General features: G+C 47.8%; 1 protein-coding gene across 2 annotated transcripts in view; it reads left to right on the top strand.

Annotated features, from left to right (window-relative positions):
- GLDN (gliomedin) overlaps positions 1 to 21752 on the top strand; it is a 59424-nt gene that overhangs the window by 25933 nt on the left and 11739 nt on the right. The window contains exons 3-6 of one of the 2 annotated variants that reach the window (XM_055436668.2): positions 7357 to 7374; positions 7734 to 7841; positions 15982 to 16119; positions 18412 to 18549. In XM_055436668.2, coding sequence (XP_055292643.2) covers positions 7357 to 7374; positions 7734 to 7841; positions 15982 to 16119; positions 18412 to 18549 — 402 coding nt within the window. The remainder of the gene's footprint in view (positions 1 to 7356; positions 7375 to 7733; positions 7842 to 15981; positions 16120 to 18411; positions 18550 to 21752) is intronic. The other variant, XM_055436670.2, reaches the window with a different exon arrangement.

Genomic DNA, 21752 nt, shown 5'->3' on the forward strand with positions numbered 1-21752 from the left:
ACTTCCTCATTTCAAACAGTATTGCAAAGATAGTAATTAAAACTGTATGGTTATTTTTTTTAAAAAAAATATTGGAGTATTGTTGATTTACAGTGTTGTGTTACTTTCTGCTGTATAGCACAGTGAATCAAAACTGTATGGTATGGCACAAAAACAGACACATAGATCAATGGAACAGAAAGATGCTTCTATCATCAATTTATTATGACAAGGGAGCCAGTAACAGTGGACAAAGACAGTCTCTTCGATAAAATGGTGCTGGGAAACTGGACTGCCACATGCAAAAGAATGACACTGGATCACCATCTGCAAAAATAAACTCAAAACAAATTAATGGCCTAAATATAAGGTTTGAATCCGTTAAACTCCTAGAAGAAAACAAGAAGTATACTCTTTGACATCAGTCTTAGCAATAAATTTTGGCTCTGTATCCTCAGGCACAAGCAACAAAAGAAAAAATAAATAAATGGGCTACAAAAAATTGAAAATCTTTTGCACAGCAAAGGAAACCATCAACAGGAAAGCAAACCAAGAAAATGGGAGAATACATTTGTAATTGATTTATCTGATAAGTAGTTAATATCCAAAATATTGAATATATAAAGAACACAATATAAAAATCTATTTAATTAAAAAATGGATAGAGGACATGAATAGACATTTTTCCAAGGAAGACATACAGATGACCAACAGACACATGAAGAGATGCTCATTTTCACTAATCATCAAGAAAATGCAATTTAAAACCACAATGAGATATCACCTCATTCATGTTAGAATGGCTGTTATCAAAAAGACAACTAAAAATAAGTGTCAAGGAGATGTGGAAAAGGGAACTCTCATGCACTATTCGTAACATTGTAAATTGGTGCAGCTACTATGGAAAACAGTATGGAGGTTCCTTAAAAAATTAAAAATAGAAGTATCATATGATCCAGCAATTCCACTTGTGGGTATTTATCTGAAAAAAATAAGAAGCTAATTCAGTTCAGTTCAGTTCAGTTGCTCAGTCGTGTCCGACTCTTTGCGACCCCATGAATCACAGCACGCCAGGCCTCCCTGTCCATCACCAACTCCCGGAGTTCACTCAAACTCATGTCCATAGAGTTGGTGATGCCATCCAGCCGTCTCATTCTCTGTCGTCCTCTTTTCCTCCCGCCCCCAATCCTTCCCAGCATCAGAGTCTTTTCCAGTGAGTCAACTCATCGCATGTATTGGAGTTTCAGTTTTAGCATCAGTCCTTCCAATGAACACCCAGGATTGATCTCCTTTAGAATGGACTGGTTGAATCTCCTTGCAGTCCAAGGGACTCTCAAGAGTCTTCTCTAGCACCACAGTTTAAAAGCATCAATTCTGAAAAGATATATGCACTCCTGTCTTCACTGAAGCATTATTTACAATAGCCAAGATATGAAAACAACCTAAGTGCCCATTGATATATGAATGGATAAAGAAGGTATGGTATAAATACACACAATGGAATACTACTCAGTCATTAAAAAAAACGAAATTTAGAGCAAAATGGATGGACCTAGAGGGTAATATGATAAGTGAAATAAGTCTGACAGAGAAAGACAAATGTTTGATTTCACTTATATAAGGAATCTAGAACACAAAACAAGTGAACAAACATGATAAGACAGAAACAGACTCATGGATACAAACAGGTGGTTGCCAGAGGAGACAAGAGGGAGGGGTTAGGGGATAAGTGAAATAAGTGAGGGAGATTAAGGGGTATAGATGTCCAGTTATAAAATAGATAAGTCATGGGGGTGTAGTGTCCAGCATAAGGAATATAGTCAATATTATCACAGTAACTTTGTATTGTGAAAGATTACTAGTCTTGTGGTGATCATTTTGTAATATATATTAATGTTGAATCATGATGTACTACACCTGATACTAATATAATTTTTAAGCCAACTATTCTTCAATTTTAAAAAATATTCCACTATGGAGTAAATGCACAGCTCCCATGGACTTTAAAGATAATCACAAGACTTTGAAGCCATCTGGAGCTTGTGTTGGGTCTCCTCAGTCTAAGGCTTCAGGCTCTGAGGAGGTTCTGGTCACTTCACAGGGCTGCATTGGGGAAGGCTGAGAACCCCTGCACAGTGTGCATGGACCTGTAAGAAACCTATGCTGCAGTATTCTCCCCAGGACCTCTCGTTACCTGCCAGGCATTAGGAGCTCTGGTTGCATTTGTAGAATGTCTAAATCTGTGATTTTTGTAAGTGATTAATGGGGGTGGTGGGCTCGCAAGAAAGATGCTGCCTGGAGGAACTCTGAGTCCAAACCTGACTCTTGTTGGCTTAGTTTAACCTCAGAGAGAAAGGCTGTAATCCTGTGGCTTCTTAGAAAATGCTAATTGAGTTATTACTCAAGTCACATTTCAGACCTCACAGAAAATTAAATATCTTCAGAACAGCTTAGTCCTTTATTCTGAAACCCTTGTGGCTAAAGTACCTTTCTTACATCTCTGGGAGTCCCTTTTCAGCGTTGCTGTGTGTGACAGTAATGAGCGCTAGAGAAATGCTCAAATGGATAGAATTACAGGCACAAAAGCCCTGTTGAGAGGCACAGGAAAAGCCTCTTCCTTTTTTATTTTTATAGTGATAGAATGAGAGCCAGGCTGTTCAGTGAATGTGGGCCAGAGCTATTGAGACCACTTAGGGGAGATTGACAGGATCGCATCTGTGCTGGAGATGGTTGAGGAGATTATTCTTTGGCACCTAAAAATGCTTTTCAAAAGCCAGTTCCTTTTTTCATGACAGTTTGAAATTGGGTCTTCTTTTACACAGAAACCTCTTCAATTAAAACTTAGGTGTGAAAAGTACAAGTTGTATGTACTTTTTTACAAGGCAAGAAGGCACCCAGGGATACGCCAAGCTGCCTGGATTGGGGGCATGGAGGTGAGAGGACCCAGGACCAAACCAGGGAGCTTCAGGGGGAGAGGCAGAGAGCAGTGGTCCAGAGGTTACAAAGCTACAAGGCTCCCAGATGACACCTTCAGGAAGGGTTGCCAGGACAGACCCTGGGTTTGGGCCTGAGAACAAGATCTAGCTCTTCACTGGAGTCATCTTAAAAAAGCAGGTGCTTGTGACTTGAGGCTAGTCCAGCTGTGACCAGGAAAGCCCCTTCCTGTTCCTTTCCCAGGACTCAGCTGTGGTTGCTCTGGGGACAAGGACAGATGCCATGTAGTTTTGTGCAGCCTGTGACATCTCAGGTGAATAGTGAGGGCAGTCCACAAGCCAGAGTAGTCAGGCTTTAGGATTTTGCTAATGCAGTTTGTCAAATGACATATGGTTTTCTGGATGCATCTTACCCCTGATCCCAGGTTTCCTTGGGACCCCAGAAGCATGTCTTCTGGAAGAGCAGGTTATTGTGAAGAAGGCAGGTCTTGGGTAATTCTTCACTTCCAGTGGCCTCCACATATAGGCTTGTTGGAAAATCTCTAAATCATCATATTGCTGAACTGCTTGTTGGGACCAAGATGCTTCAAATCCACAGTGCCCATTCTCCTTGCAGAGACATGGCTCCGAGTCTGTGATAGCACTTCTTATCCTATACCCAGGCATCAGTCGTGGATCACTGTTGTTACCTAGCATGGCCTCAGGTCCCAGGTCACTCTTTTCTGATGTTGCAGAAAGTTGTACTAACTGATTTGAGTTGGCACTTGAAATAATATCCAACTCTTCCCATTTTTAAAGTTGTCATGGCCATAATCTAAAATTGAAAGGCACCAAATAAATGAGATGAGACCAAAGCTCCACTTTAATGGGGCATGTGGGGAAAGATACATATTTTTCCATGTCAGGTGCCCTGGGACTGGCAGAATAGCTGGCAGCAGGGCCAGTTGCAGAGGGTGGACCAGGACACTGAGGGTGGGAACTGAGGCCTCAAAGCTGCAGCCAGCCCAACCCAAGTGGGGAGCCCCCTTCTTAGCATGGAACCCAGGGAACAGCTCTGCATACAGCCTTAATATGAACGTGGCTGCCTGCGCGTGTTCCTAGAGGGTCTGTTATTCCAGAAGGGGACAAGGGTCAGGAGCTGAGAAAACATCCTGCAAGACAGTTTTCTAGTGGCTAGTTGGCACATGTTATTTGACATTTGACATTATTACAATGACTTATATTTGGGGCTTCTTCTGGGTGTGAGGGGCCATGAGCAGCTCTGTTGGCATCCTGAGGACCCTGGGACAGTCACCATCACTCTGCTCCTGAGCTCTTTGAAACTGTCATCCTTTCTTTTCTGAAATTCTCTAGTTTCAGGGCCCGAGCATGTACTTCACAGGTGGTGCAGTGTTAAAGAATCTGCCTGCCAGTGTAGGGGACGCAGGGATGTGGTTCGACCCCTGGGCCAGGATCATCCCCTCAGGATTCTTGCCCGAAAAGTCCCATGTACAGAGAAGCCTGGCAGGCTACAGTCCTTGAGGTCACAAAGAGTCAGACACAACTGAGCATGCACGCATGCATGGGACCTGCTGGGATGGCCTTGCTCTTCCATCTCCAGAGCACGCGCTCTCTCTTTCCTGGTGCTGCTTCTGTCACCTGCCTCCCTCCAGGTAGGGTGTGTCCCCCTCTCTGCATCCCCAGATTTGGCTCAGATATTTCACTCTTACCTCAAGGCTAGTATCTCCCAGTCTTTCTAGGGTCAGGAACCCCTGTAAGGATAGTGACTGATTCTTTTCCCAGAAAACTTCCACATCAGGTCCAGGGGACCCAGGACCACCTGCATTCCAGTAACTTGTGGAGCTTGGTAAAAATGCAGGTTCCCGGGCCTCACGCTAATTCAAACTGGATCAGAATCTTCAGATTGGTCCCAGGTATCTGCATCTTTACAAGCATTCTAGTTGACTGTAGGCCTCAAGCGACTAAGAACTGTAGCTGTAGGATGTCAAGGACGTCGGGTCAGGGTCTGTAAACCCTAATCTAAGAACCTCATCATAGCAACATCCGTGGCCCTAACTAATGTGCCCTAAGTATACAGCTCCAGCCGGGACCCCTCTCTAATACTCCATTGCATGGAAGTGGACTGTCCCGAGAACTCTTGCAACCTACTGTATACAGTTGATTCTTGCGTGTTCACCTTTTTTCTACCAACCTGCACATCTGAATTTGGTTCTATCAGCAGTCCGGATTGACTGTGGATTGATTTCTGCCTGACAGCTACGGAAAGTCCACATTGCATCCTTTCCAGGGCGTTTGTGGCGCCATCTGGTGGTATGACTACAGGCTACCCTGATCCTAGAAAATGCCGTGCCATTTTCAGCAAATCATTTTTGCGCAAATGACTACATACAAAGCGTCCTGTCAAACACTTGCTCTTTTGAAAGTTTTCACGTCTGTCAAATAGGCTCATCAGTATCCAGGCTCCGAATCATCTGAGAGGCCTTCTGTTTTGCCTCCAACCAGACATGGAGTCCTGCCAGTTCTTCTGCTGAAAATACCTCTCGCATTTCTAGCTCCCTCTAGAACACTACAGTCACCAACCACATTTATCTTCAGTCTTGTCCCAAGTTTTAACTACAAACATCCTCTGGATATTTTCTCCTCCCCATCCCCGCCTCTTTTTCTCTCTCAACTCATTCTCTAGTTGTATTCCGTTTCCATCTACAGAAAGGATCGCAAATGCGTGCTGATTTCAGTGTCATCTTCCCTTCTTAAAGCTCTACTATGGCGCCGCGCTGCCTTGCAGATAGTGTCTATGCCCCGCCAGCCGGCCTTCAAGTGTTGCTGCGCCGTATCCCTCCGCCAAGTACCCTGGCCTCTACATTCCAGCGGGGCCGGTTTCCCTCCTCTCTCTCACCCCTGGACATTTGCTCCAGTTGGTCTCGTGCAGGGGTGCCCAGCCCTCACCCCTGCAGCTGCCTCAGGGCCCCTGGGTCTTCAGAGCTTCAGCTCAAGGCTTAGCCTCTCTGAAGCCCTGCTCAGACTGCCCTTTGCCCAGACTGTCCCAGCACCTCTGTGGTTGCTTCTCTGTTGCTCCCTCATATCTCACTGTGGTTTCAGAGTATTCTCCTTCCTCAGTTCGATTGTAAACACGACAGATTCAAGGACCAAGATTTCTTTTTTAAAAAACATATTTTATTAATTTTTTTGGCTGCACTGAGTCTTCATTGATGCACACTGGCTTTCTCTAGTTGCTGCAAGCAGGAGCTACTCTTCACTGCCGGCCTTCATGGGCTTCTCCTTGCAGTGGCTTCTCTTGTTGCAGGACATGGACTCCAGAGTGTGTAGGCTCAGTAGTTGTGGTGCAAAGGCTTAGTTGCGCTGAGGAATGGGGGCTCTTCCCAGACCAGGGATTGAACCTATGTCCCCTGCATTTTTAGGTGGATTCTTAACCACTGGCCCACCAGGGAAGTCCCAAGGTTTCTATGGGTAGATTTTGGGGCACACAGTAAGTGCTTCGTAAATGGTGGTTTTCTGAAAAGTCACAGGACTTGGATCTTTAGACAGACCTACTCATGCCAATTGGAGAAGGGCATGACAACCTACTCCAGTATTCTTGCCTGGAGAATTTCATGGACGGAGTAGCCTGGTGGGCTACAGTTCATGGGATTGCAAAGAATCAGACATGACTGAAGCAACTGAGCCTGCACGCACCCACTCCAATATTGGTGATGGTTTCTGTGGTCAGAGAAATAAAGACCCGCAGCTGTTCATGTTGCAACCTGACTGGTCTGTGTGAGTGCTTATTAGGTGGAATAACTGACACTAAAACTGTTTGTGGAGCAGTTTGTTGCGTTGGATTATGTGTGAATGGCTCACCTGCACACCTTAGATCCTCTTCAGGGCGATTACAAATGAAGAAAGGTATTTGTTACCTGATCTGAGCCCTCAGCTTTTCTCAGGCAATTCTGTGCAACAAAATAGAAACCCAGCAAACCAACTTTTGCTCTCAACTCCCCTGGGTGGCCCAGAGGAGACAGGCTGTCTGGATGAGTGCATTCGGGGCTGCTCCCAGGACAGCTGGCTCTCAGCCCTGCAAATGCAGCACTTCCTGATACCTAGCTGCACACAAGCTGCAGCAGGGCCCACCCACGTGGTCACCAAACCTCATGTAATTAAGTTGACTTTGGAGTCTATGGTGCAGCCACTTAGAAATTATTCTTAGTCCACTAGAACTTGAGCAAAAGTGGGTTTGATTGGGCTATGGGTATTTGTCTAATTGTTTTTAAGGCTCTTTGGGCAAATATACTGAGTTCTAAATAAAAGGCACAGGGCAATTCCTTAGGGCCCATAGATGATCAGTATGTTTTAAGAGGGGGAAGATGTTCTTTGTTTTTTGGGTTCGGGAGTTAACTTAGTTTACTTCTATCTGTGGTTTATCATCTAAATTTTTCTTCTGTTGTAGGACCACCTGGCCCAGCAGGTAAGAACCTATAGATATTCTGAGTTTGCAGGGAGGATGTGGGTGGATGGCTCCCCAGGATCCCTCAGAAGGGACTGAGGCAGGGAAGGGGGAAGAGTCCGGAGGCAGCCTTGACTGCAGCTGTGTCCCCACCTTCTCTCTACCCTAGTCACCAGCTCTCCTGCTCCCTCCCACTTGAGAGCCTGCCATCACCATTCCCTATCCGACACTGCTTTGGGTGGTGGTGGGGAAGGTGGGGAAGAAAAGGAAGAAGCAGGAGAAGCTCTGGGAGAGGCCTTGATGCCTGCCCGGTCTCACTGGCTAAAGGAAATAATGTGAAAATTTTTTTCAGTGTTCCCATTTCCTGTGTTTTGATGCAGGGCCTCCCGGAGTCAGTGGATTACCAGGACACAACGGATCAGATGGACAGCCTGGTCCCCAGGGCCCAAAAGGCGAAAAAGGAGCCAATGGAAAAAGAGGAAAAATGGGTACTTAGGCACAGTTTTTCTAATTAAATCCCTTGGTTTTTTTGTCTCCATCATTGCATTTTGGATGAGCCAAAGTTGGTGCAGTGGGGAAAAGTGCTGCATCTCTGAATGCAAGGCTGGTTAAGTGTTGCCTGGAAGCTGCTGTGTTCTGGGGCAATAAGGGCCTCCTTTTTGGTCCAACCCTGATGACAGGTATGTCCAGGCTTCCTGGGATAAGCAGTGTTCCTGGGAACTAATGTCCACTCCTCCGCTTGCTCTGTCGCAAACAGACAGATGGAAGGGGCAAGTGTCTGTACTGGTATCTCAAGTTCGCCCTAGCCAGGGTAGCTAGACAGAGAGGATGAGGGGTGAATGTGGTTAAGTTGACACCAGAGGGGTAACACAGCCAAATCAGGTTCTTAAAATGCCCAGGGTTTGTACTTGGCCCCTTGCCCTGCATACCTACCTGGGCACCCACACAAGGGAGCCTGAAGGAGGGAAGGGAGGAGGCTGTGAAAAACCTATCTCTAAAGACGGGCTGTTGGGAGCATGGCTCAGCCCTCGACCAGCTCAGACTCTAGCCTGGACCATCTGACTAGAGAGCAAGGGCTGTGCTGTCCCCGCCACCCTGCCACAGCCCTGGGGCTGTGAATGCCCTCCCCTGCTCCCTTCCTGGGCCCAGGATGCATTCTCATCCCACCCAGAGACCAGTGTAATTGCAGGGAGTGGGAGGAGGGGCCAGAACTGGCCGGGCTGCGGACAGGAACTGGCTTTGTTCTAGGAGCCATGAGAAGCCACAGAGGGGTTTTGAGGAGGAGAGTGACATGATCAGCTCTGCCTTTCTGTGATACCCACACTGGGGGAGGGCAAACTAGAGCAAGCATGGGAGCCAAGGCAGGGAGACAGTGAAGAGGCTACTCAGCAGGCAGGCAGAAGGGATGCAGGTGGGGTGTGCAAAGGTTGATGAGCTGAGTGATATTTGGGGGTAAAATCAGCAGTACTTGGGGAAGGCAAATATAAGTTGGAAGGTGGAGGGAAGCACCAAGGCTGACTCCAAGGTCTTCCTCCTGCCTGACCGCTCTTCCCTAAGATGGAGAGCCCTGGACCAACTTAGTTCCTAGCATGGGATGTGCTCAGTTTGAAATGCCTTGAAATGTCTAAGAGGAGGTGTCAGAGGGCCTTGAAGATGCAGGTCTGCAGTCAGAGGAGACCCTGGGGCTCGAGGTGTACCTTAGGGAGTCACCCAAGGCGATGGGCTTTTGGGCCATGGGCCCAGCCCCTTCAGGAGGGAGCCACCCTAAAGGAGAGCTTGGGTCCATCCAGAAGGAGCAGCAGTATCTAGTGACCAAGTAGAAGGGAGGAGCCAGCAAAGGAGGCCAAGGACAGGCTGAGCAGCAGGAGGAACCCTAGGAGAGGGTGGGAATGTTCGTCAGCCGGCATTTATGGAGAGGGTTCCCAGTGCTCGTGCGGAAACAAAATAGATGCAGCCCCTATTGTATCATGGAACTTTCTGTCTTTGGTGGGGAGGCGGACATAAAGTCAACAATCAGATACATCTGTAATCACGGTGTGAGGTGCAGGAAGGAAAGAACAGTGCGTTATAAGCAGGTCAGAGAAGAGTCAAGAGGTAATGTCTGAGATCAGACCTGAGGGACAAGGGCAAGGCAGACGGTGGCCCAAGTGGGGTGCACACACCTGCCAAGGCCCTGCTGGGGCAGCTGGGGGAGGGGGCGTACAGCCAGGTGAGGTGGGAGGCAGGGGCCAGTCCCTTCCAGAGCCTTCTGCATGGTGGTCTGGGTCTCTCTGCCAGCCACATGTAGGATGTGACCCTCAGGGCCAGGGTCATGGCCATGGAGAAGGAGGGGCCATCATGTCAGCAGAGAGCTCCAGGATCTTTAGTGGTTTGGCAGGCAGGGTTAGGAGAGGGGAGGAGTGGGCATGCCTTCCAGAAAGAGGGAACAACAAGTGCTGTTTCCAAAAACAGGCTAAAGAGCCCGTGTTCCACAGAGGTAGGACTGGGTTAGGCTGTGCACTCTAGCAGTGATCTCTGAACAGTGGTATATATTAATAGCTGACATTCACTGTCAGGCACTTTACCAAGTCCTCTATACATTTACCTCATTGAGTCTTCACGATAGCCCCAGGAGATGGGGATATTTGCTGGCTTTATTTTTCCCAGATGAAGAAGTTTTGTCTTTCCATTTTCTAGACAGGCCCAGGCCCCCTGTCAGGGCCTATGCACCGCTGTGCCCTGGCCCATCCCGGAGCAATCGCAGCTGATACATCACCTCCTCCTCCTCTTCAAGATTGCCCCTGACCTCCTAGTCTGGCCCCTACCTCACCAGCTCAGTTACATCCCCTGCTCTCTTCCAAAGCATAGATCCCTCCCTGAACTCCTCTTCTCGTGTTGCTCGCTGATGTGCTGATGGTCTGGCCACCTAGGGAGAACGTGAGGTCCATGAGAACCAGGCTCCAGAGCCTGGTGCACCCAGTGAAGGAGGGCAATCAAGTTGTTGTTGAACTAGTGGACATAACATGCCCAGCGTCCAAAAGCTAATAAGCATAAGAGGCAGGCTTGACTCCAGGCCTTGACTCCTGGACCCCTGCTCTTAAACACAACAGCACCGAACACTTCCAGGCTGGAGGAGGTTGAGTCCAAGAGGCATTACTGGAGGTGCTACCGAGCAGGAGCAGGGGAAGGAAGCCCGGGCACTGGGAGCTAGTGCTATTAATTGTCTAAGGATGTTGCTGAGCCTCATTCTGTGTCTCACCAGGAGGGTGGGAATGCGCCAGCCCTTCAGAGAAGCCCATAGGACACAGGCAGGACGCACAGTTCATCAAGTACCTATGTGTCAGGCAGAAAGAATTATCCCTGCTCTGCAAGCAGAAGGGAGCCAGGAAAGGTGTTCTGGAAGCACCTGCCTTGATCTCTGACTGGCGTCGAGGGCCTGAGTCTCCTCACCTGTACACTGAGGAGCAGGGCTTCCAACAACTCTAACATGGCTTCCAGTTTTGAAATAGTCTGCTGCAGTGTTTGTCTGTGAAGGAGAGTGTGCCTTGTGTATCCTGTTATTTGACACAGCTGTCAGCCAACCCCAGCTAAGGCTCAGTAGAGAACTGATGAGTGAAGGATGAAGGAATGAGAACAGGAGGACACAGTTTCTGTCCATAAGGGCTTGCAGTCCTGTTGAGAGAGAAGATAGAGTTTACATACAGCAGGAACTCTGTAACTGGTCATTCTGATATGAAGATGCTTTATACTATACAGCAGGGAATGCTGCCAGAAGAAACGTCTGAACTTAATTGTGCAGATAATGGACAAATAGGGTCCTGTTTAGAGGATGGGTTGTACCGTGGAGCTAAGTGTAAAGGACGAGGGAGACGTGTGATCCACACCTTGGAAATAAACAGAAAGGAAATGGGGAGGGCACTGCAAGGAGAGAAGGGAAAGGCCCTACTTGGAGAACTGTTCGGGAGGCTGGCCCTGCCTATGAGAAGGGCCCCAGGTGAGGATGGTGGGGTGGGGAGGGAGCAGGGTTTTCAGCTCTGTGTCTGCAGAAGGTAGCTGGGAGCCACTGCAGGCTCCTGAGAAGAAGACCAACCTAATGAGACTAGAGTTTAGAGCTCCAGACCAACAGTTGTTTTCAGGATATTGAAATAGGAAGCTAACCCTCACTTTCTGATCTTAGGAATGCTAAGAACAAGAGTGGAATAGGCCAGAGTCAGAACTTGAAGTCTTGGTTTGGATCCCAGCTCTTCTGCCTGCTAGCCATGTGCACCTGGGCAAGTTATTTACTCGCCCTGTTTCCTTAATTGGAAAATGAGAATAGTAATAGTGTTTTTAGGAAGATTAAATTTATATATATATATATATATAAAGTGCTTAGAATAGGGCCTGACACAGAGCAAGTGCTGCATTAGTTTTAGATATTAGGTGGTAGTGTTGTTTCAAAGGGTGGGGAAGGAAATCTGAGTGGAAATGCCTACATTTATTTGAAACCATCAACTTAGAGAGAACTGGACTTGAACGTCGTCAGTTTCGCAAACAGCGTCTTTTCTGAAGTTTGACGTGCTATGCCTCAAAACCAAGCGTTTTCTTTCTTTCCATCTGCCTCTCACTTTCTCACTCAAGAGTTAATGCTTCAGTGTTTTCTCTAAAAACTGAGTCCCCACAAAAACAGAAATAAACATCCTCCTCCTTATTCATCCCAGCCTGGGGTCTGGGTTTTGCATAACACCCTCAGCTCCCATCTCCTCCGCCTCGGTGGGTGACAGATGGAGCTGCCAAAAATAAGAGGTCCTCCCTCACCCCCTGCAATGAAGATGGCATTGACCCCAGTTGATCACACAACCCCAGACTCTAAAGCTGGGAAAATGACTTGTTTTGAGTGGGCACTGCCGACGGGAGAGGAAAACAGCAGAAAGCCACACCCAGCACCCGAGCAAGGCGAGCAGAGTCTGGCCTTTCTTCTCCAGCAGAATGTGCTGACTCCAAGCCTGCCAGCAGTCATGGGACAGACACTTCCCTGATCCAGGCCATTCGGTGTTTAACAGTGTCCCTGCCCATGGCCAAGTCGGGGAAGGCAGACAGTGCCACGTCTGGCTTCTCTGACAGCGAACGTGATGAGGTGGTGGTGTACTTCTGCACGCCACACCCAGGACACGGCCACGGTGGTTGCACCAACCAAGAAGAGGGAAAACTTTGTGGAGGTGGCAAAGACTGTACATAGACAAAACGTCCACTCCCCTTTCTTGAAAAAAGCTTAAAAGTGATCATGTGCCCACACAGCTGAGCGTCAAAATACACCCATGAGCAAAAGTCCTGAATATCCTGAGCATTAAACACCAGCCCCTGTGCATTATGACAGCGGTGAGAATGTTCTCCTGTTTCACACCTGGCCTTTTTGAGAAACGGGAAAAATGCATAAAAGGAAGGAATAAAAGAAGAGGAAATCGAACGATGATGCCAAAGGCTCTTTGTGACTAGAATAAATGCCTGAAAAAGAAAACCCTCAAGTAACTAGAAGATACCATTTCCCTGAGCACTGCTGAATGTGAGTCACACGACACCTTTCGAAGGTGTCAGTTATCTTCTGGTGCATTGTGCTGGCTGGACTCTATGGCAACGCTCTCATCTTTTGTGTCCTTCAGATAATGTGCCAAATTGCCTATTTAAAATACTGACAAAAGAATGTCCGCTCGTGCAGAGGTCCCTGATTAAGGGCTTTTCAGTGAGTGAACCTCTTTCCAGAAAGATGTCCTGATAACTGTGGGCAGAGGTGACCCACAGCCATGGGATCTCAGTGTGGTGTGAGAGAGGCATTGTGGGAACTGCCCACCCCCTCAACCATGTGACTGACTCCATGGCAGAGCCTCCAGGACCTACGCTGCAGGGGCTTCCCTTGCTCTTCTTCACATGCTCTTCCACTGTGTCCCCAGCAATTCCATTGGCAGAAACTGAGCAAATGTTTCCCTGTTTGTTGCATTTTTTAACAGTGATCAACACTTTCAGGTTCTTTCATACACTGCTGTCTTCCTTGGGATGGTCTGTGTGGGCTCCCTTGAATCTGAAAGAGCTTATCACTCCCTTGGCATAGGGAAAAGGTGCTAGGAGTGCCAGTTGCACATTTTAGGGAATAATGGACTAGGATGGCAGTGCAGGGTATTCCAGCGCCATCTGTGGCGTGACGCGATTTATTAATAATAACCTCCCCATTGCTGCAAGGGCTTGAGAAGAGCCAATCAGGTGGGGTTGAGAGGTGTTCAGGGTTGGATGGGAGGTTAATCTAAATGACCTCTTAGGTGCTTTCCTATCTGAAATTCTATGATTCTCTTGGGATGGTTATATAGGTATCCTGTGTAGCTAGTAGGAAGTTGGGTGTGGGGATCAGAATTGGTTTTAAATCTGGAGGGAGGACAGTTGCAATGACTGACAGTTGGGGACCGGGGACTGGCTAAGCTGGTGGGGCACTCAGCCAGAACCTTTAAGAAGGGGCTTGGGATTGGCAACATAATTAGAAAAAGCAATGAATCCTAAGGCCTCTTGGTTACAGAGGTTGAGAGAAACTGAAGTTTTTCACTGGAACTTTCCTCTGGCTCTTCTCTGTTGCCTGAAATCTCTGCCGCTTTGAAAAATATCTCTGTTGAGTGATATCTCCAGGAGGCTCCTGTCAAAATGAACAGACCAATGGGATATCATATTAATTCATCCATATCTGGCAATACCTTTGCACATAGTAAGCAATCACTTTCCCTCTTAGTATCCCTGGGTGCTCATAAGTTCTAGCAGCTTTTTAATAAATTTTCTACGTAAATAATCATATCATATATAAAGACAGCTTTATTTCATCCCTCTCCAATCTGTTTGCCTCTGTTTCTTTTTCTTTGCTTTATTGTACTTTATTTAAAGTGACAAGAATAGGTACCATTGTCTTGTTCCTGATCTTAGAGGGAAAGCATTTAGTCTTTCATTATTAGGGATGTTGTTGTTGTTGTTTAGCCACTCAGTCATGTCCGACTCTTTGTGACCCTATGGACCATAGCCCACCAGGCTCCCCTGTCCACGGCAAGAATACTGGAGTAGGTAGCCATACCCTCCTCCCAGGGATCTTCCCGACCTGGGGATCATACCCGAGTCTCCTACGTTGGCAGGAGAATTCTTTCCTATCCGAGTCACCAGGGAAGCTCCAGAGATGATGTTAGCTATAGGTTCTTTTCATAGATGCCCTTTTTCGTATTGAGGACATTTCCTTCTATTCCTAGTGTGATGGGGATTTTTATTCAGAATAGGTCTTGAATTTTATCAAATGGCTTTTCTATAGCCATCAAGATGATCATGTAATTTTTTCCTTGCTTAAATTATTAATATGCTACATAACATTGACTAAATGATTCAGATTTTGAATTCTACCCTGGCAGGCAGTTAAGCTTACTGCTCAGTATTTTTAAGGTTTGTTATGATAGATCCACAGCAGCCTTGACTGCTGGGCTAATTTTAGCCTCATTACTAAGACAAGTCTTTCCAAGGACTCTGTCTCACACAGCCTGCCATTTTCTGAGATCCCTCTGCTTTGACTGGCGGGAATGAGGACCCTTTCCTCTTCAAGCTCTGAGAGCCATATAGTGAGTGACTTTCTGTTCATTCTTTTCCCTGCCTGGTAGACTTTCACCTTATACAGACTGTTACTCTGCCAAAGACTTGAGGAAACCCCTCTGAAGTTCACCAGAGCTCTTTCTACACAATGACCTCCTCTCTCATATTCTGTCCCATGAATCCCAGCCACCTTTATCTCCCCAAACTCTACTTTTTTATCTCCTCATCTCAGCGAAGCTGCTGTGTGGAAGCTGCTATGAGTTGGGGCATCAGATGATGCATGAGATTGGCTTCCTTTCTCCCAAGCCTCAGAATGCTGTGCTGCCCATTTTCCAATGCTGCGATGAGTCACTCCCAATCTTGACTACTCCCAGTAGGACTGCAGTTCCTGAAGTGATGTCTCCTTGCAAGCAGAGGCAGAAATTTTGTCCATTACCTGTTGTTCACACTGTCTCCATCCCTCATAATGCTTGTCCTAAAGCAGCGTGACCTGTTTTGCTATTTTGCTTAAAAACATTTTGCATCCAAATGTCACAGAAAAGGGCGTTGGAGATGGAATCAGGATTTTTGCTGCTCACTTAGCAGCCTCAGTTGTAAACCCTGTAGGCCTTATTTCCAATTTCTACCAAGTGAGAGTAAGGAAAACTGACCAGCCTACCACCCCAGTATTGTGAGCGATACACCAGATAATGCAGATGACAACATCCACTGTTCAAGGGCCTAACAAAGTCCTCCGAGTGCTCAGCCCTCCCTGCTGGGGTGGGGAGGGCAGATTTCTGATGAGGCTTCCCCTTCTTTCTGCTCTCACTGTGACTGTCCCTCTTGGGGTTCACTCCTCTCTCCAACCTGTTGGCCCAGCAAAATGTCTCTAAAAAAATTCAACAGAACTACCTAGAAGTATATTCTTTCATGAATTTATACCTTGCTGCTGTCCTCAAATGATTATGAAGTGTTACGTATTTGGTTTCTGAAGCTGCTTCACCTTAAAAACACAAAGCACAGTATTACAAAATAGTATACCAGAATTTCCTGTACAATAGGCTCATAAATCATTTTTTTTTTCCTCAGGGCCACCTGGAGCCACAGGAACTCCAGGGGAAAAGGGAGACCCTGGTGAGCTGGGCTTGCCTGGAAACGAGGGCCCAGCAGGGCAGAAGGGTGAAAAGGGAGACAAAGGGGACGTGTCCAATGACGTGCTCCCCGCAGGTAAGGGGCTGGTGCTGTGGTCTTCTCCTGGGGTGAATGGGCCCAGAAACCATCCTGGTTTCTTGTACCAAGGCTGCTCTGGGTCATCTCTCCTTATCTGCCCTAGATATCCGTCTGTTTCATAGCATGTTTTAGAGTCCTGTGCTTTTGACAAGGAGAAAACCATGTGTACGCCCAATGTTGGTAAGACCAAATCTGAGATCTAAGCATAAGTAGTTGAGATAAAGCACCGTGCCATGGTTGGATGGATTTAGGTTGAAGGAAACTTCCTTTTCCCAAATATCTGTTAAATCCAGCACAATCCAGAACAAGAGAAGTGAGAAATTTCAAAGGACAGAAAGTACAAGCTTCAGAGTTGAGCTCAGGCCATCTTCAGACCCTTATCCTAAGATTCTTAACATAGGATTGAGGCAAACATGGTTGCTGATCTTCTTTATCTGGTTTCCAGCCCAGGTTAAAAGCAGGTAATTGGTGTCTGTGGCACAGCAAGCCTCAGAAAGGCAATGATACGGTGGAAAGAGTAAGTGACAGCTGATGGTCATGGAAGAGGAAGAGGCAGAATTTTAAAAGCACTTTACTTTGGGGACCATTTGTACTATAAAAGCATAACTATCCTATTTGTGTGTTCAATAAGCATTTTTGAATATCAGAGAACACCATTTATGAATTAGGGACTTTGCTATAACAGCTGAAAACGGAAATATGAAAATAAGTAAGACATGATATCTGTCCTCAAGAAGCCAGGATGATAGATGTTCAGGACAGTGGCCCTGAATCAGTGTCTCATCCAGCTTTCAAAATTTCTTGAGCACCTGTCATTTACCAGGTACTGTGTAAAGATCAAAGCACATCAGTTCAGTTCAGTTCAGTTCAGTCGCTCAGTCGTGTCCGACTCTCCGCGACCCCATGAATCACAGCGGAAAAATCAAATTAGGTTTAGCATGCCTTGTTCCAAAAAAAGGAGGTTGTGCGCAAAATATGTAAAATTTAAGAGGTATTTTGACAGGATTCATATATATATATATGTGTGTGAATATATTTTGAGACTGTAAGATCATGTTATATTCAATTATATGGGAAATCTACACATCCAGAATATCACACTCCCCTATATTACCAAACAAATGAGGGTGACCACAAAGCATTCAGGAAAGCAGCATCTCTGAGTGTATTCCAATTCTGGAGAGCAGGCCAGAGCTCAGTGTGTCCTCTGGCCAGAGGGCAGAGAAGAAATAGGAGGGCTGGACCACATCTGCCATGATCTCTGCCTTTTCTACTGGGGGCTTAGAACCACCCTCAGCCTCTATGACCCCTGCTTGACCCTTCAGTTCTAAAGCAGCTGAAAAGGCCTATTTGGTGGGGCTGGGAAGAGGCAGCTAAAGAGATCTCAGATCACCAGTCAGCCCAGGAAATGAGTGTAGAACCAGAGGACTGAATATCCCAGACTAGCGGCATCTTTATGCAAATTGCAGAACCAAAGGCCCCTGCAAAGGGCTGTATCCACATGGCCACCTGAAGTTAGAAGTGTGTAGTGACTCCACCTGCTGATGTGTCGGGAATCCAACCATCAGAGCACTCACCCTGGTGACCTCAGTGGGTTCTCATAGGGCAGGGCAGGGAGTATGAGAATCTGGAAACGAAGAACCAGTCTCAGAGGGATACACTGCCTGCCCAAGGTCACAAAGCTGCACAGCCACCCCCTGATCTCTTCCACAACATGGAGCAGTGTTTTGCATGCCTGGAAGCATGCTTGGAGGTTTTAAAAACTACGGATGACCAGCTTCCCCATCATTTTGATGAAGTGATCTGGGATGGGGTCCAGGCGTTATAATTGTATTTGAGCTCCTTGGGTGATTCTAATAAAGTGAGGGTTGAGATCTCCCAACATCAGCCAACAAAAAGAGGATGAGCTAAGGAGTGAGATAGCCCTGAGTGTTGGGGCGGGGGGGAGGGGGTGGGCGGGCAGCTCTGCTCCAGCTGTGACCTGGGGCAAAGCCCTGAACTTCTCTGAGACCCAGGTCACCCGAGGAGCTGCTGGTACTGTCTCACAGAGTACTTGGAAGGGATGAAGGGGAGATTCCTAAAATTCCCAGCACAGTTCCTGGCACATCATTGAAACTCAGCACCTTCTGTGGGAGCTCCCTTGACCCTGTGTGAGTGAGTGCTGGAGGACTACTGTCCAGGATTCGGCCAGCCTCCCTGGAGCGGCTCCATCTCCTTTCCCGTTGTGTGGAACTCATCTCTGCTTACTGCTCTCTGATCAACTCCCTGCTTCTCTCCCACTTTCTCCAGGTGCCAAAGGTGACCAAGGCCCACCTGGCCCACCTGGCCCACCTGGGCCCCCAGGCCCTCCAGGTCCTCCGGGTCCCCCTGGAAGCAGAAGATCCAAAGGCCCTCGGCAGCCAAACATGTTCAACGGCCAGTGCCCAGGTCACACACCCCTGCCCTAGGGAGCCACCTCTTCAGTTAACAATCCCAAGCTCTCAGGCTTCACCCAGACTTTGTGACCAGATTGTTTTAAATCAGGGGAGATTTTGCCCAAAGCGAGTATTCCCCCTCCCCACTGCACTGACCTGGGAGGCCTGAACAGCCTGCCCAGGGTAAGGACTGGTGGCAGGTTTAGAATCAGGCCTCCTGCCTCCTGCCCTCATCCCTCTTCCTTCACTTGAGCTAGTCACTCAATCACGTCCAACTCTTTGTGACCCCATGGACTGTACCCTGCCAGGCTCCACCATGGAATTCTCCAGGCAAGATTACTGGAGGGGGTAGCTATTCCCTTCTCCAGGGATCTTCCCAACCCAGGGATCAAACCCAGGTCTCCTATTTGGCAGGTGGATTCTCTGTAAAGGCTGAGCCATCACCAGACTATTCCTCTTTCTTGCCAGATCCACCACCTCTGGAGCATGGAGGGCTTGACTGATGCTAGAGGGATGGAGATCATGGGGAAATTCAGATTGTCTAACTCCCCATAGATACCCCAGTACTGCCATCACCATCTCTAAGCTTTGCTGACAATGCTAGTGACTTCGTAGGCACAGGGCTAAGTGCCTAGTTCATTTAATTCTACACTAGCCCTAAGATATAGGAGTCGTATTCTGACCAGTTCACAGATACAAAGCTGAAACCCCAGGGAGCTACATAGTCTGTCTGTGGTCACTCAGTTAGTAAGCAACAGCTGGGGTTCAAACCCCAGTGTGCCTGCCTGTAAAGCCCCTGCTTGGAGCATTTTCCTTTCAGAGACAGAAATCTACACGTTGAGAATAAGCCAACAAAGGGCAATTCAGTTCAGTCACTCAGTCGTGTCCGACTCTGTGACCCCATGGACCAGGCTCACCAGGCCTCCCTGTCCATCACCAAATCCCAGAGTTTATTCAAACTCATGTCCATTGAGTTGGTGATGCCCTCCAACCATCTCATCCTCTCTTGTCCCCTTCTCATCCCTCCCTCAATCTTTCCCAGCATCAGGGTCTTTTCAAATGAGTCAGCTCTTCCCATCACGTGGCCAAAGTATTGGAGTTTCAGCTTCAACATCAGTCCTTCCAATGAGTATTCAGGACTGATTTCCTTTAGGATAAACTGGTTGGATCTCCTTGCAATCCAAAGGACTCTCAAGAGTCTTCTCCATTATCATAGTTCAAAAGCATCAATTCTTTGGCGATCAGCTTTCTTTATGATCCAACCTTCACATCCATACATGACTACTAGAAAAACCATAGCCTTGACTAGATGGACCTTTCTTGGCAAAGTAATGCAAGGGCACCTGATCTCTGGCAGGCCTGGACGGCTTGTTCTTCAGCCAGTTGTGACAGGGGTGGTCATGGGGTTGAGAGCTAAGAAGAAATCGAGGGCCATGTTAATGAAAAGTCCTTCTCAGGTGCTTCTATAACTTCTCCACACAGCGATGTTCAGGGACTTATTCCCCTAACTTGGGCCATGAGGAGGCACAACTGGATGCCTGGCTTCCTGGCAAACAGAGAAGAGGGTCCTGACTGGGGTTTCTTTCTCACTTGCTGTGGATTTCTCCACCACTTTCCTAAACACTCTTTCATTCTGTCTGGTACACTGTTCTTTCTGGAAGATGTTTGGGTAGGTGGGAGGGCACACACTCAGCTGTCAGAGTGGGTGAATCCGAGCTTTCAGAGATGTCACCACCACGCCCAGTAAATGGAGCCTGGTTATGACCCTGCCCAGCAGCGAGCAGGCTGTTAATTCAACACCACCCTTTTCGCTTAGCATCAGCCCTTTGTTCAGCTCCCTGGGGGTGCAGGCTGAGTGTGAGAGTAGGGGAAGTCTGATCCTGCTTCTGTGGAATTCGACTTGCCAGAGGCTCTGTCTGCAGTGAGAGGGGTGCTGGAGAGGTGCCCTCCCAGCCTAGCCTGTCTGCTAAGAGGCTGGTCGGCAGGGGTTGGGCTTCAGGGTTGTGAAAACTGCTCTACAAGAGAGGCCGTTTCCTTCTGCTCTGCCTCCCAGAAGTGAGTCCTGGTTGCCAGGCATCCAGCATCTGAGCTTGACCCTCACTCCCGCTCCTTCTATCCCTTTCCTTTAACCCCATCCCATCCCCTCAGCTTTAGAAGCTGGTGGGTGGGTCCTGCACGAGTTAATGAGACCTTTTCTTCAGACTAAGAATGGGAGGGTCTCTCTGTCCCTCTCTGTGCGAAGCCCAGGCCCCTAAGTGGAAACTCCAGGGGGAACTCAAGAGGCAGGATTGTGTGTGGGGAGTCTAACAGCCCCAAGACCGCTCTCATCCATGGCAGAAGGGCTTCAGAGAGACAGGGCTCATCCAGCTAAAGCAACGTTTGAGAAGAGCCTCCCTATTTTACTGATAAAGACACCTCTCTAGTTTATTCTGTGGGTTTCCCTAGTGACGGTGGAGGTGCTCCTTTCTATCTAGCAACCACAAGGTGATCGGAAACCCTCAGGATTTGCCTAGGGAAGTGGGGTCCTGGCCGTTCCCAGAAAGCCCGATTGCTGAGACCTGCTGCCAGCCGGTCTGTTCCCTCTCATCTCCACCCTGGCCACACTACCCCCGCCTTCTGTGCTGCTTCTGCCACCTGAGCCACCTCTTCACCAAAGGTCTGAATTCAGCCCATTTGCTCAGGAAGATGAATTTTTGCTTAGTCATAGCCTCAAACCAACTATGAATCAGGTGCCCCTCAAGGGCTTGGGTCCCAACGATCTTTGAGCAGAGAAAAACAGATGGGAAATGGGGAGGGGAAAGGGGCCCCGACCTCTCCAGTCTGGGCTGTCTCTAGGCTGCTTCTTCTTCTGCTCCCTGGCAGTTCAGGAAGACAGGGTGAAATGGGCCACCCCATCGTGAGGCTGCTCCCTCATCCCCATCAACTTCCCTGAGAGTGAAAATCCCTCCAGAAAATGCAAACTGTGATTGATTCCCACCTGCCCAGAGTGGCCAGGAACGTGTCAGTAAGCCTTCCCCAACTCCCCCAGGTTGTTGAGGGTTAGGATAGCTGTCTCAGGTGACATTTTCCTATTACTGACATTCTCTTTGGATTATACAGTCTTAGCAACTATGGTCATGAAATGCTTGTTGAGTTGGTGCTTAAAAGCAAGCAAGCAAAAACCAAGGATGCTTATGTAATTTGAGTCTGGAATGAGGTGGTGGAAAGCACCAGTTA

The sequence above is a fragment of the Moschus berezovskii genome, chromosome 9, assembly GCF_049115385.1.
Source record: "Moschus berezovskii isolate FMDL1 chromosome 9, NW_MosBer_1.0, whole genome shotgun sequence".
NCBI lineage: Eukaryota > Metazoa > Chordata > Mammalia > Artiodactyla > Moschidae > Moschus > Moschus berezovskii.